This window comes from Narcine bancroftii, chromosome 3 (genome assembly GCF_036971445.1).
Source record: "Narcine bancroftii isolate sNarBan1 chromosome 3, sNarBan1.hap1, whole genome shotgun sequence".
In the NCBI taxonomy this organism is placed as follows: domain Eukaryota; kingdom Metazoa; phylum Chordata; class Chondrichthyes; order Torpediniformes; family Narcinidae; genus Narcine; species Narcine bancroftii.
Genome location: NC_091471.1, coordinates 328,831,561 through 328,847,652, shown reverse-complemented (window position 1 = coordinate 328,847,652; position 16,092 = coordinate 328,831,561). Strand labels below are relative to the sequence as shown.

The 16,092-nt window shown below is 47.9% G+C and overlaps 1 protein-coding gene across 5 annotated transcripts in view; it reads right to left on the bottom strand.

Moving 5' to 3' along the window:
• Positions 1 to 5,624: 5,624 nt before the first annotated feature.
• The window catches only part of LOC138759175 (neural cell adhesion molecule L1-like), a 137,765-nt gene continuing 127,297 nt past the window's right edge, over positions 5,625 to 16,092 (bottom strand). For 2 of the 5 annotated variants that reach the window (XM_069929209.1, XM_069929208.1), the window contains exons 19-22: positions 15,363 to 15,524; positions 12,200 to 12,331; positions 11,643 to 11,715; positions 5,628 to 6,280 (exon numbers count right to left, since the gene is read on the bottom strand). In XM_069929209.1, coding sequence (XP_069785310.1) covers positions 6,058 to 6,280; positions 11,643 to 11,715; positions 12,200 to 12,331; positions 15,363 to 15,524 — 590 coding nt within the window. In that variant the 3' untranslated portion in view covers positions 5,628 to 6,057. Of the gene's footprint in view, positions 6,281 to 11,642; positions 11,716 to 12,199; positions 12,332 to 15,362; positions 15,525 to 16,092 lie in introns of all 5 variants that reach the window. The other 3 variants (XM_069929204.1, XM_069929205.1, XM_069929206.1) reach the window with 3 other exon arrangements.

Here is a 16,092-nt window from a genome sequence, read left to right as displayed (position 1 = left end):
ATTCCTTTTATATTATTATCTATTCTTATCAATTCTGCTAGTGGTTCTATAGCTAGCGCAAACAATAAAGGTGATAGTGGGCATCCCTGCCGCGTTGACCTGCTTAAGTTAAATTGCTTTGATACATGTCCATTTACTGTCACTTTCGCTAACGGTCCCTTATATAATGCTTTAATCCAATTAATATACTTCTCCGGTAAACTGAATTTTTGCAATACTTTGAACAAATAATTCCATTCTACTCTGTCGAAGGCCTTCTCTGCGTCTAAAGCAACTGCTACTGTAGGTGCTTTATTCCCTTCTACTGCATGAATTAAGTTAATAAATTTACAAATATTGTCTGTTGTGCGTCTTTTTTTGATAAATCCAGTTTGGTCTAAATTTACCATTTTCGGTACCTGTTCTGCTAATCTGTTTACTAATAATTTAGCTATTATCTTATAATCTGTGTTAAGTAAAGATATTGGTCTATATGACGCTGGTGTGAGTGGATCTTTCCCTTGTTTTAGTATTACTGTAATTATTGCTGTTTTACATGAATCTGGTAAGTTTTGTGTCTCATCAATCTGGTTGATTACATCCAGGAGGGGCGGTATTAATAAGTCTTTAAATGTTTTGTAGAATTCTATTGGAAATCCATCCTCTCCTGGTGTCTTATTATTTGGTAATTTTTTTATTGTCTCTTGTATTTCTACTGTTCCAAATGGTTCTGTTAATTTATTTTGTTCCTCTATTTGTAGTTTTGGTAGTTCAATTTTCGTCAAAAATTCATCTATTTTCCCTTCTTCCCCTTCGTTTTCAGTTCGGTATAATTGTTCATAGAATTCTCTAACGTTTTCCTTAATTTCTTTTGGATTATATGTAATTTGTTTGTCTTTTTTCCTTGATGCCAATACCATTTTCTTAGCTTGCTCTGTCTTAAGCTGCCATGCTAGGATTTTGTGCGTTTTTTCACCTAGTTCATAATATTTCTGTTTCGTCTTCATTATATTCTTCTCTACCTTATATGTTTGTAATGTTTCATATTTTATTTTTTAATCCGCCAATTCTCTTCTTTTAGTTGTATCTTCCTTCATTGCTAATTTTTTTTCTATGTTTACTTTTTCCCTTTCCAACTGCTCTGTTTCCTGATTATAGTCCTTCTTCATCTTGGTTACATAACTTATTATTTGCCCTCTAATGAATGCTTTCATTGCGTCCCATAGTATAAACTTATCTTCCACTGATTCCGTATTTACTTCAAAATACATTTTTAATTGTTTTTCAATAAATTCTCTAAAATCCTGTCTTTTAAGTAGCATGGGGTTTAATCTCCATCTATACATTCTTGGAGGGATGTCCTCTAGCTTTACTGTCAATATTAAGGGTGAATGGTCTGATAGCATTCTCGCTTTATATTCTGTTTTTCTTACTCTATCCTGCATACTAGCTGAAAGCAAAAATAGGTCTATTCTTGAGTATGTTTTATGTCTAGCCGAGTAGTATGAGTATTCCTTTTCTTTTGGGTTTTGTTTCCTCCATATATCCAAAAGTTTCATTTCTTGCATTGATTTAATTATAAATTTGGTTACTTTGTTCTTCCTGTTAATTTTTTCCCCCGTTTTATCCATATTTGGATCTCTCTTTAATTTCTTATGCTCCATTTCAGTTAAATGTGTTTCTTGCACGAATGCTATGTCAATTCTTTCTTTTTTCAGTAAATTTAGCAGTTTCTTCCTTTTGATTTGGTTATGTATTCCGTTAATATTTAAAGTCATATAGTTCAACGTAGCCATTTCATACTTTGTTTATCTTCCCTTTCCGTTTCCTCATCATAACCTTTCCTTCTTATCCATTTCTGCTTTCTTGTTTTGAATACTTTATAAAACAAGATTTCTAAAACATCAAACATTTCCCTTATTCTCCTATTTAAAATTTCTTTAACCCCACTATCCCCTCCCCTTCCTGAGTTGCCCTTTATCCCTTGTCGGGCAACCACATCTCCCCTCTCCATTTGGATTTGCGAATTCACTCGCAAGCGTCAACTGATTTTGCAGTGACCGTAACTCCTCCCCACCTAGCCCCCCCCAGAAAAGATTTCAATTTTCATATATAACAAAGGTCACTCTTTTAATTCCCTCCTTACTTCCTCTGTTCCCTTTCATTCCCTTATTAATTCTTATCTATACTCTATATATTTTCCTCTAAATACGGATACACTCATGTACACACATATATACATACACACCTACATATATATATATATATATATATATATATATACCCATATACACACATACATATAGTTCGTGGTCATTTTTACTCTCGTTACATGTCTTCATCTCTCTGCCTGTTTTGTGGTTGTTCTGCAAATTTTCATGCTTCCTCCAGATCCGAGAATAGTCTGTTTTGCTGCCTTGGAATATCTATTTTAAGTACCGCTGGGTACTTTAACATAAATTTATAACCTTTTTTCCATAGGGTCATTTTTGCTGCATTAAATTCCTTCCTCTTCTTCAGGAGTTTAAAACTTATATCTGGATAGAAAAAAATTTTTTGACCCTTGTATTCCAATGGTTTTTTGTCTTCTCTTATTTTCTTCATTGCTTTCTCCAATATATTTTCTCTTGTTGTATCTCTTAAGAATTTTACTAGAATGGATCTTGGGTTTTGTTGTGGTTGTGGTTTAGGGGCTAATGTTCTATGTGCCCTTTCTATTTCCATTTCTTCCTGTAATTCTGGTCTTCCTAGGACCCTGGGGATCCATTCTTTTATAAATTATTTCATATTTTTGCCTTCTTCATCTTCCTTTAGGCCCACTATCTTTATATTGTTTCTTCTATTATAGTTTTCCATTATATCTATCTTCTGAGCTAATAGCTCTTGTGGCTCTTTAACTTTTTTATTACATTCTTCTAATTTCTCTTTTAAGTCATCTACTTCCATTTCTACGATTGTTTCTCATTCTTCCACATTGTCTACTCTTTTTCCTATACCTGACAAGACCATCTCTATTCTATTCATTTTTTCTTCTGCACTTTTAATTCTTCTTTTTATTTCACTAAATTCTTGTAATTGCCATTCTTTTACTGATTCCATATATTCTTTAAATTCTTCCATTTCTCTATGTTCTTCTTCTTCTTCCTCTGGGTTGGTCATCTGTTGTTTCCTTGTTACTCTCTTCTTTCTTGTTCTCGTTGTTTTCTGTGTTCTCTTCCTGTTGCTGTGTTGCAGCTGTCATCCTCAGCTGTGGAGATCGACTCCTCAGCTGTTCCCCCCTCCCGTCAGTGTTTTTTTTATTCATGCGCATGCGCGGTTGCGCACTTTTACTTGGCTCCGCGAGCTATTTTTGTAGTCCCGAGCTCGGGACTTCCACTGACCTTAGGGAGCGGGCTTCTCTCTCCGCGGTGGGCCTCCTCGGACAGGTAAGGCCTTCACCTTCTTCTTCCGACGTTCTTTCTTCTTCTCTTCTTCCCGTTGCTTTCGACTTTTCTCTCTTCGCTGCCATTTTCTTCCCATCTTTACTTTGACTTTGTTTTAATTTTTATTCTTGTACCTTTGTGTTTTGTGTATTTTTTAAAAACTTTTCCAGAGAGGGCTGGAGTTCCCTGACCGGCCACTACTCCATCACGTGACTCCTCCCACCAAGAGATTTCTTTAGGTAAGCTCTGAGGGTCGGGAAGGTGTGAATAAGGACAAAAGCAGGTTTGTGAATAAGGACAATGACATGATGGGACACCGACAGGATACCCCCTGGTCCTCCAAGTTCACAGAAACAGGATTGCCTTATGCCAAACTCATCCAGGAGGCAGAAGAATGTAAGGGGGAGGGTACTTCTATACTGAAATAAACTGTATAAAAGTTGGGTGAGCTCCAGTGTGTGTGTGTGTGTGTGTATTCCCAGGGTAAGGGGAAGCACCCAACTTTGCATTGTTGTAAAATAAATGTTCTTTGTTCTCAATTTTTGTCTTCAGCAATTGCTGTGAAGGTACTTCTGTTTCTCACAGGAGCCTGAAGCTGAGCACTCAGCGGCACAAGGATAGTGTCTTCCCCTCCGCCATCAGACTCCTGAATGATCAATGAACCAGACACAGCCTCACCTTGACATTTTCTTTCTCTTCAACTATTTTTATTTATTGTTGTAAGGCGGTTTATACGAACGTTTGCCCCGTGACGCTGCCACAAAACAACGAATTTCGTGACTTGTTCATGACAATAAATCCTGATGCTCTTCTATCTTTATTTCTCCTCTCCCCAGCTCTGTCTCTCTCTCTTTCCCCCTCCCTCCTTCGCTCCCTGTATCTCTCCCTCCCTCCCTGTATCTCTCTCTCCCCTCCCTCCCTCTGTATCTCTCTCTCTCCCCTCCCTCCCTCTGTATCTCTCCCTCTCTCCCCTCCCTCCCTGTATCTCTCCCTCTCTTTTCCCCTCCTTCCCTCACTCCCTGTATCTCTCCCTCTCTCTTTCCCCCTCCCTCGCTCTGTATCTCTCTCTCTCTCTCCCTTTTTCCCCCTCTCTCCTTTCAAGGACACAAAATCAGTTCTCACCTCCCCTCTCTCCGTACCCAATTAACACCTTTTGTCTGTTGGTCTGGATTCTTCCCCTCTCCCTTTCTCTCCCCCTCCCCCCGGTTTTTCATTCAGACGCCCACCTGCTTTCCCCTCACGCCGGCAGCGCCCCCTTTCCCTCCCACGGATGCTGCGATCCTCCACGGGTTTCACTGCGATCTGCGGGATTTCTCGGTCCTGGCCTGTTTTCTTCGCCCCGTTCAGCTGCTTCGGGATGGGAGGAAGGGGTGAAGCTGTCTTGGAGTGGCGGGGGGTGGGGGGGGAGGGGGAAGCGCCCGACGTTCCCAGCGGATCCAAGCCCGTAGGAATTAGAGCGTGGAATGTGGACGTTATTTACAGTAAATATACACCTGAACAGTGACTCAACAGTAGCGGGCAAGAGAACAAACAACATGCACACAAATGCAGATAATCTTCACATGCAGTTTACATCAACCTCCCCCCTCTCACCTCCCTCCACTCTTCTTCCCCTTTCACCCCCTCTCTCCTACCTCTCGCCCCTTTTCCCTCTCTCCTCCCCTCTTTTCCCTCTTTCCTTCCCATCTAATCCCCTCTTCTACCCTTCTCTCATCTCCTCGTCTAATCTCCTCTTCCCTCCCTCCTCCCCTTCTCTACCTCCCCTCCCTTTCTCTCCTCTCTCCCCCCCCTCCCCTTGACTGCTCTTCCAAACACAGTCCCATGGGCCTGTCACCTCTGTGGTCCTACACTCATGGGGGGGGGGGGGATGGGTGGAGGTGGAGATCTTCAAATTCCTGGCCACCTTCGCAGATCTGTCCTGGGGGCCTCTGTAGTCGATGCAACTGTGAGGAAAACCCCCTCCCCCAGCGGCGGCTCTGACCCCGTGCAGGGGGTCTGAGGCGGGGATTCGCCGCGTCTCCAGCATTTCGCCAGCGCCCAGGACAAGAGGAATCCCTAGAGGGAGTGTGAACCCCCGGGCTTCCTCGACACTCCCTCTCCTACCTTTTCTTCCCCCTCTTCCCTCCCGCTCTCCTCCCCTCTCCTCCCTCCACTCCTCGTCCCCTCTCCTCCCTCCACTCCTCGTCCCCTCTCCTCCCTCCACTCCTCGTCCCCTCCCTCCACTCCTCGTCCCCTCTCCCCGCTCTCTCCTCCTCCCCCTCTTTTCCTTCTCTGCTCCCCGGGCCCCCTCGACACCCAACTTCAGTAGGGGGAGAGGGGTCCGTCCACAAGAAAGCGGACTCCCACTGTCGGGGAAGGAGGTGTAGGGAACCCGAAGTCGAGCACCCAGGATGCTGAACGGACAATGGACAAGCTCGCCGGCCGTCAGAGGAAGCCCCATCTCCATCCACCCGGGACATCGAGACGGGAGGGGGGGGTGGGGCGGGGCTCTGCCCTGGAATCCGAACTGCCCTTCACCGTCTCCTGGTTCCCGAGAGAAGAGCGACAATCGAGTGCAAGGTGACCAGATCAATGTTCAACAGAAAAAAATTTGGCAAGGTGCAAATGGAGCACCATGAAAAGCAACGCAGGTCCCCCCCCAACCCCCCCCTCCCCACTAATCCAAGGCGATGTCAACATGGACGGGCGAGCCGCCCCCCGAGCTCCCGGCTGCCTCCTTCTGGCCACTGTACTGGCCGATGAAGGAGCCGTCTTCGTTGAACTGCACGTCCGCGCTCCCACCGTACTCCACCAGGCTGTCGTCGCTGCCCAAGGGCTTCATCTGCTCGTCCAGGGAGGGCTGGCTCCCGTCCAGGGGCTTTTCTTCCTGGTCATTGTCGCTGGAGGTTGGTGGGTGGGGTGGGGAGGTGACAACCAACGGAACGTTAGACAGGGTTCCCGCGGATGGAAGGGGAATAGAGGGTCACGGGTAGGGAGGGTCTCGAACTAGGAACTGATGGGTTGGTACAACATTGAGGGCCGAACTGTGCTGCAGTGTTCCACCTTCCACGCTCTATTACAGCACCGAAAAAAGGCCCTTTCCTGCCTAGACCCAGTAACCTGCACCCAGTTCATATCCTTTCCATCCACACCCCTGTCCAGATGCTAAATCTGAGCCCGCGCTCACCACCTCAGCTCGTTCCACACCCCCACCATTCTGTGCCTGAAGAGGTTCCCCTAAATCTCTCCCCTTTCACCCTTAACCCTCTGGCTTGAATCTCACCGACCCTCAGTGGAAAAAGCTGACCTACATTTACTCTGTCCGTCCCGCTCATAATTTGAAACACCTCGATCAAAGCTCCCCTCATTCTTCTACGTTCCAGGGAATAAAGTCCGAACCTGTTTAACCTCTCCCTGTAACTCAGTTCCTGAAGTCAGGGCAACATCCCAGTAAATCTTCTCTGCACTCTTTCAATATTTACAGTAACCAAAACAATTCTCCAAATTTGGCCTCACCAATGTCTTCTACAACTCTACCGTAACATCCCAACTCCTGGACTCAATACTTTGACTTATGAGGCCAATGTGCCAAAAGTTCTCTTTACGACCCTGTCCACCTGTGACGCCACTTTCAGGGAATTATGTCTCTGTATTCGCTGGGAGTTGAGTAAGCTCCTGTCCACCTCCTTAACAGTTGAGAGGCCGTTTGGGACCTTTACCTTCATAGAAGTCAAACACTACAGCACAGTACAGGCCTTTTGGCCTTCGATATTGTGCCAACACATCTATTCCTAGTTCTAAACCCTCCCTACCCCGTTACTCTCTATTTTCTTCCATCCGTGGGCCCTTCTAAGAGTCTCTTAAATGTTCCAGTCTCCACCACCACTTCCTGGCGAGTCATTCCAGGCCCCCACAACTCTCTGTGCACCTCAGAATCTTGTCGACCTCTATTAAGTCTCCTCTCTTTCTTCTATGCTCCAAAGCTCTATTGACCTTGTCTCATGAGACTTGTTTCCCAATACAGGCAACATCCTGGTGAATCTCCTTTGCCCCTTTCGCCACAGCTTCCACATCCTTCCTGTAATGAGGTGACCAGAACTGAACACAATCTTCCAAGTGGGGTCCAGACTTGACCTCAAGTCGATGCCAGCATGGATTAAATATAAAAACATGGCAACTTAGAAAACCTACAGCAGACACAGACTCTTCGGTCCACAAGATTGTGCTGAACATGTCCCTACCATAGAAATTACTGGGTTTACCTATCGCTCTCTATTTAAACTCTATGTCCCTATCCAAAAGTCTCTTCAAGGAGCCCATAGTATCTGCCTCCAGCACCATTAGCCCATCACCCTCTGCATAAAGAAACCTTACCCCCAACGACTCCTCTGCTCTTCCCCAGCACCTTAAACCCGTGTCATCTTGTGGCCATCCTTTCAGCCCCGAGGGAAATCCGCACGATCTATGCCTCTCATCAGGTCCCCTCTCGTTCCCCACTGCTCCAAGGAGAGAAAAGGCCGGGTTCACACACCAGCGGTTTTCACGAGGCCTGCCCCCCAATACAGGCAACTCCTCCCCCTCTGCATCCTTTCCACTTCCGTCTGGTAGTGAGGTGAGCGGGACATCAAGTGGGGTCTGACCAGGGTCTGACATGGCCTCTCGGCTCCTCAGATCAGTCCCGCGATGGATGCAGCAGATCCACCGTGCGTCCTCTCAACCACAGAGTCAACCTTCCAACACACAATGTCACAACACTGTACAGACCCCTTTAGCTCACGATGTTGTCCTGTTGCACCAGCAGTAGGCCCACCTCATTTCGTTTACAACTTCTTAACCTTGTGCTCCTCATCTTCCAAGCCTGGACCTCTCCAGCCCGGGGCCCAGTTCTTTCCTCTGTCCTGGAGCCTGTATGATGAAGCCTCAGCTCCGTGTCCCACTGGGGACCCCGGTCTCACCGCACAGGGGTGGGGGTGCAGCCCCTGAGCACCCTGCTCCACAGAGTAGTTCCCAGAGTGGCACTGAGATATGGAGCTGGGTCTGTGTGGGGGAACCCACACACACACACACACACACACACACACACACACACACACACACACAAGCAGACACCCCCACACACACAAGCAGACACCTCCACTCCCACCCACACACGTGCAGGGACAGAGGTGATCAAGGACATTGCTCTAACGCGCGCACGGTCGTACCTCTCCAGTGACCTGTCAGCACCAGGCAAGCATGAGAGAGAAAGGAGAAAGGAGCAGTTAACAGCGGGCGAAGGGACCTCCCAAACCAGATCCGGGTCGGACGGGATGGAACGCAGCACTGCCGGGCCCCTGGGTGGAAACTCAAGCCCAGCAAAAGGAAGAGGGAACCCCCTGTCTCTGGCTGCCGGTCTGGAGAAGGAATATCGAGGTGGTGCGGGGTCCAAATCGCCGATCCAACACCGGTAACAATGAACACGGGGCCCAGGAAGAGAGAGCAGCCAGGAATCTTCACCCTGGTCTGAATGTCAGTGCAAGCATTCCCATAGGAGTACTCCAGGAGTGTAAGGACCTCATACGAGGAGGGTTTGACAGCAGCACGAGGTCCGAGTCAATGGAGAAAGGTTGTTTCCCCGTGTGGGAGAGTCGACATCACGAGGGCTGGGAGAGGGAATAAACAAGCAGATGATTATTTAGAGGGGGAGGGGTGGGATTCAAGATTCGGAAGTGCAAAGGGAATTGGGGGGGGTGGGGAAGGAGGGGTCCTCGTGCAGGATCACCTAAAGGTGAACCACCAGGTTGGATCAGCAGTAAAGAAAGCGAATGCTACGTTGGCCGTTGTTTTGTGGGCAATAGTGTCTAAGAGTAGAGGTGTTGATGAGTCTCGATGGGACACTGGGGAGACCTCACTTGGAATAACCGTGTGCAGTTTTGGGCCCCTTATCTTAGAAGGGACATACTGATGTTGGAGAAGATTTATTAGGATGATTCCTGGGCCAGCATATGAGGACCATCTTTTGGACTGTATTCATTGGAGTCTGGGAGAATGAGTGTGGATTTCATTTCGAACGCTGAAAGGATTGGAAAGAGTCGATGTTTCCCTTGGTGGGCCGAATCCGGAACAAGAAGATGAGAAGGGACCTTTTTAAATCAGGGACGGGGAGAAATTTCTTCTATACTTCGAACTACTTTGAAGGGTGGTGGTGGGGAAGACCCCCTTCCTCCCCCGCAGCTGCATGGCGTGTGTCTCCAGCATCCAGAGAATCGGCCTCCACTGCCTTCTGAAGCAGAGCGCTCCACACGACCACCATGCGCTGGGCGAAAAAGTCCTTCCTCAACTTCATTCCAAATGGTCCGCCCCTTATTCGTAAACTGGAGCCTTTGGTTCTGGACTCCCCACAACATCGGGAATGGATTTCCTGCCTCTACCAGCTCCAATCCCTTAATCTGACCCCCTCTCATCCTTCTAAATCCTAGTGTAGACAGGGCCAGTCGCTCCAATCTTTCAACACGACAGTCCCGCCATCCCAGGAATTAACCACGTGGACTCTACGCTGCCCTCCCTCAATAGCAAGAATGTCTGGCCTCAAACTTGGAGACCAAACCTGCACCTGATACTCCAGGTGTGGCCCACCAGTCTCCGATGTGGGACCTTATCAGAGGCTTTCTGAAAGTCCACTCCATCCACGGCTTCCCCTTTAAAAAAATATTTTTAAGTTTTCCCACTGATTTTCATTCATTACATGTTGATGAGGGTCATGCAGTGTCTATATGGACTTTGATGAGGTCCCTCAGGGCAGGTCAGTCAGGAAGGTTCAGTCATGAGGCGTTAACACTGGGGGTTGAATGGGAGATGCCAGAGAGTCGTGGTCGATCAGATCTGTTTCATCAGATTGGAAGCCAGTGACTCGAGGTGCACTCCAGGGGTCAGTATCGGGCCCGTTACAGTTTGTCCTGGACATCTAGGTGATGGGGCGGGGAGTTGGATGAGACAGTCTGTGGAAAATACCAAGATAGGCGGAGCTGTGGATAGTGAGGAAGGGTTTTGAAGCTTTAGGTGGGTTAGAAGAGCGGGCTGAGAAATGGCAGATGGAGTTGAATGCAGAGAAGTGTGGGGTAGGGCTAATCAAAATAGGACATACACGGTGAATGGTCGGGCATTGAAGAGTGCAGTGGAACAGAGGGATCTGGGAATAATGGAACATCATTCCCTAAAGGTGAAGTCACATGTGGACAGGGTGGTGAAGAAAGCTTATGGGATGTTGGCCTCTAGAAATCAGGGCATTATGTTAAAATTGTACAAGGCGAGGCCAAATTTAGAATGTTGTGTGTGGTTTTGGTCACCAAAGTATCGGAAAGATCTTAACAAATTGGAGAGAGTGCAGAGAGGTTTACTAGAATGTGGCCGGGGTCATTGAGGGATGATTAAAACAGTGGTTCTCAACCTTTTTCTTTCCACTCACATCCCACCTTAAGTAATCCCTACACCATCAGTGTTCTGTAAAGTCCCTCATTGACTCGTTATGTGCACGGTTTCAGAACTCCAAAGGAAATTGGGCCAATGACAATTTTTCTCAAGCAAAATATTTCAATAACAATTGGGTCCAGAGCAGTGACTCTTAACCTTCCCTTCCCCCTCACATCCCACCTTAAGTAATCCTTGACTGATCTCAGAGCACTGATGGTGTAGGGATTACTTAAGGCGGAATGTGAATGGAAAGAAAAAGGTTGAGAACCTCTGGTCTAATTCTACTCCCTGAAACCTCTGTCTGCCAGGTATATTGCTAAAGTCTTCCACAGAGAAGACTGACATAAAATATTGATTTAAGTCCCTCTGCTGTCTCTTTAGTGCCCGTTATAATTTCCCCAGCAATGTTTTCAATTGGTCCTCTGTCTGTTCTGCTTTGAATTGCTGTGCCGTGTCCATTTTCAGAAGCACGTTCTCAATGGATCCCAGGAGATTAGTCAAGCATGATATCCCCTTGGTAAATCCATGTTGGCTTGGACCGATCACATTACTGCTCTCCGGATAAAAGCAAGCGTTTATCCGACAAAGAGGTCAGTCCCGACCGTTTCAGATAGTCGGGGTTGTATTGTATGTCTGCAGGCACTCTGTTTTGGGATGAGAAGTTTTGGACATATTTGTACATTTATTCCCTTTGCCATCTTCCTGCACATGCCTTTCATAAGTAAAGTAATTGACTGCCAGTCTGCATTCAGCGTCCTTGCTTTCGGAGGCTCGTCCAACCTGGACTCACAACACGTGGGTTAATGCTCTCACCTGTATTCACCAAAGTTTTCGTCCTTCATCGGCCTGGACTCTGAGTCCACGTGAGCATCCTCTTTGTCCTTCACTGCCAGGCACAGGAGGGGAGAGAGATGGTGGTTAGTACGTTGAGTGGGCACAGGGCCGGAGAGACTGGGACGTTTTGTCAAAGTGTGAGGAAAAGCTGGCGGGCGTCAGAGTGGAAGGGGGGATTGCAGGCATGGAAGGGAGGGAGGGGACAGCATCCATGAAGCAGGGGAGAGGGGGAAAGGCAGGGATGTGTAGGTGGAAGAACTGAAGAGGCAGGAAATGGGGGAGGGGGCAGAGAAAGAAAGGATAAGTGGAAGGCAGAGGGTGGCCTGCTGGAAATTTGCATATAGACACCTGTCTAAAGGACTATATGAGCTGTACAGGATGCTGTGTACTTTGAGTGTGGCTCAGTGTAGGGAATGAGTTACATTGTTTACTCTTTCTTTGGCCCCCCTCACTCCCGCTAGCTTAGGACAATAAAGCTCTTTGGTTCTGCTGTTGTTCGTTGCCTGAACACCGTCCCCGCGAACCATGCTCCGTACCTGAGTACTTCCCTCCCTTGCTCCTCTTGATGAAGCAGATGATCAGGAGGATGAGCAGGAGGAGGACGATGGCGCAGATCAGGCCGATGAACCAGCCCTGCGAGGCGATTCCGCCATCAGGCACAGGGAAAGCTGGCAGTGGGGGAAAGAGGGAGAGGTTCAGACAAGCAAATACCAACTCTGTCAATAAACTGGCTCCCATCTTCAATGTAAAGCCCCTGGTATCCGGCATCTACGAGGACTGGAAGATGCCGGATAAGTGGATTTGCCGGTGGCTTGAGACTTCACTCTTACCAGGCCTAAAGATTAGCGCAGCGCAGTTGCATGCACTGGCGACCGGAGTTCGAATCCAGCGCTGTCTGTAAAGAGTTTGAATGCTCTTCCCATGTCTGTGAGGGTCTCCTCCGGGGGCTCTGGTTTCCCCCCACTATTCAAAACTTATCAGGGGTTGCAAGTCAATGGGGTGGCATGGGCCCGAGGGCTGGAAGGGCCTATTACCGCACTGTACGTCTAAAATTGATTTTTAAAAAAATTTACACATCTTTATGTACAATAAAATGCACATCTATGGCAGTTAGATGCTGGATAAGTGAATTTTCCGTTGCTTGAGAGTTGCTCTTACAATGTCAAACTCACACACCTGCATTCATCCTTACCCTGAACAAAATTCGCCTGCATGAATACATACAACCTTAAAGCGTTTTACTTTATTTTTGGTCACATTCTGTGAAAACCATTGCTGCATCTGTAGGTTCCTCCACCTCTGCGGAGCTGCCCGAAAGTCGATTATCAATAATTAACCCCCCCCATCCAAAGTTGACAGATGCAGCCGCTGACCGGCGTGACTCTGACTAAGCAGGGAGAAGAGAGTCAGCCCAGTGACGAGCAGCGGCAACCCGCTCTTCATCCTGGGCAATGCCATCACTGTTTCACACGACGTAATTCCAACAGCTTCTGCGAGCAAAGCCCGACTAAGGCGCTCCGCTGGTTGGATATTAGCTCCCATCTTCAGTGTTACTTCAGGGAACATTTATAGTTTTAAATGTGGACTCTTTATTTAACCTGTTATTTTCAATGTGTAAATTTAGACATTCACCGTGGTAACAGGCCCTTCCAACCCAAGAGCCCGCGACGCCCAATCTGCACACGTACCCCTGGCATGTTTCAAACACAGACACGGTTGGGGGGTAGAACGTACAAACTCCTCACAGACAGCGGGGGGGATTCAAATCCCAGTCCCACTCGCTGGTGCCCTGAAGGTGTTGTGCTGACCGCCAGGCCGACCGTGATGCCCAAAATCTTATTCTTATTTATGTAAAGAAAAATGTCTTTTTGTAAATTTTATTTTTCCGTTGGCTTGAATTTTCAGATATCGTGGAGCTTTGCAACTGGAGAATTTTGCCACTGCCATGGTTCAAAGGCTACTCGTTCTCTCTGACGATTAGCACAGACGTTCCCTGAGGGTGCGGGCTTAGCCTGCTGCTCTATTCATTATACACCCACGACTGGGCGGCCAGGCACAATTTTATCTACAAGTTTGCCGGTGACCCCACGGTGGTCAGCAGAATCACAGACGGCAGCGAGGGAGCGTGAAGGTGGAGGATGGATCAGCTTGTTGAGTGGTGTCGCAGCAACAGCCTTGTGCCCAATCTTACATCTCCGAGGATCTGTCCACATCGATGAGATCACGAAGAAGGCTCGCCCGCGGCTAGACTCTGTGAGAGTCTGAGGAGATTCACTGAAAACTCTCGTAAACTTCTACTGCTAGAGACTATTCTGGCTGGTTGCCTCACTGGCTGGTAACTCTCAGGACAAGAAGGTTGTTCACTCAGCCCGCGACATCACGGGCACCTGACTTCACTCTGCCAGGGACATCGACATGCAGTGGTGTCTTAAAAAAGCAGCCTCTATCCTCACATGTCCCCAGGACATCACTTTGCTCCCATCGGGGAAAAGGTCCAGGAGCCTGAAGACGAGCACTCAGTGGCACAAGGACAGCGCCTTCCCCTCAGCCATCATATTCTTGAATGGTCAGCAAACCCCTGACATGGCCTCACTTTTCAAGCACTATTTTGCAAGGTGATTTATAGAAACATTTGCTCTGTGATTCAGCCGCAAAGGGACAAATTTCATGACATGTTCACGACAATAAATTCTGATTCTGAATCTTCACATCAGCCGCTAAAAGGCAGTTGCATTCCAAACTTTGCAAAAACAGAATGACAAAAGAGGGAATTTGTTTTATAACTAAAAGGTAACATGTGCATAAGGTTGTGTGAAGGCAACTTTATATCAGATCTTTCTTTTAAAAATATATCAAGGGAGTTTTACTTGGTATAAAACCTGTTTTTTTAATGTGTCTTGGGAACAAGACACAAGTTGGAGACTTGTGTGTGATAATGGTGTGGAGGGAGCTTCACTCTGTGTCTGACCCCGGGAGTGTGTGACAGGACAGTGAGGAGGGAGCTTCACTCTGTGTCTGACCCCAGGGTGTGTGTGATGGTATAATGCGGAGGGAGCTTCACTCTGTGTCTGACCCCAGGAGTGTGTGATGGGACAGTGCGAAGGGAGTTTCACTCTGTGTCTGACCCCATGAGTGTGAGATGGGATGGTGCGGAGAGAGCTTCAAATCTGTGTCTGACCCCAGGAACATGTGACGGGATGGTGCGGAGGGAGCTTCACTCTGTGTCTGACCCCGGGAGTGTGTGATGAGATGGTGTGGAGGGAGCTTCACTCTGTGTCTGACCCCTGGAATGTGTGTGCGATGGGACGGTGTGGAGGTAGCTTCACTCTGTGTCTGACCCCAGGAGTGTGTGATGAGACGGTGTGGAGGGAGCTTAATTCTGTGTCTGACCCCTGGAATGTGTGACGGGACGGTGTGGAAGGAGCTTCACTCTGTGTCTGACCTCTGGAATGTGTGATGAGACGGTGTGGAGGGAGCTTAACTCTGTGTCTGACCCTGGGGAGTGTGTGTTGGGACGGTGTGGAGGGTGCTTCACACTGTGTCTGACCCCGGGAGTGTGTGATGCGACGGTGCGGAGGTAGCTTCACTCTGTGTCTGACCCCGGGGAGTCTGTAGTGGGATGGTGTGGAGGGAGCTTCACTCTGTGTCTGACCCCAGGTGTGTGTGATGGGACAGTGCGGCGGGAGCTTCATAGCTCACCTGGCCTGATCGTCTCCACCTCCTTGTCCCACACCGTGAGGTTCTTGAATCGGCCGAGTTGCCACAGCTTTATGTGGTAGGACGTGCCCGGCTGCAGACCTTGCAACATGAAAAAGTTCTGCGTGGAGTTCACCGGCTTTGTGTCCTTCCAATCAGCCTGACCTGCAAACCACCAAACACAGTCACACCTCGCAGATCTCCGCTGCCATTGGATTCCTAACTGTTCAGCGTGGTCGGCATTCTATGGATTGGGGAGTTCTTACTTTAACATTTTTTTTATCAGTATTCACTGGGGAGATGGGCACAGAGTCGTGGGAAGTGGGGGCATGGATGGCTCAACGCCTTTACAACGCCAGCAATCGGGACCGGGGCACGAATCCCTCGCGCTGTCTGTAAGGAGGGCGTACGTTCTCCCCCGTGTCTGTGTGGGTTTTCCCCTGGGGGCTCTGTTCAAAACATACTGGGAAGGTCAATTGGGTGGCATGGGGTTGTGGGCCGAAATGGCCTGTCACCATGCTGTATGTCTAAAATTTGAAAAATTTAAACATTTCAATTTAAATTTAAGTCAGGAAAACAAGTAGTGAGGCCCTGGAACCTGTACAGATTAAAGAGGAGGTAGTGGCTGTTGTCTTAAAGCAAATAAGGGTGGAGAAATCCCCAGGGCCTGATGAGATACTCCCATGGGCCTTGAGGGAGGCTTGTGTAGAAATTGCAGGGGCTCTGGCAGAAA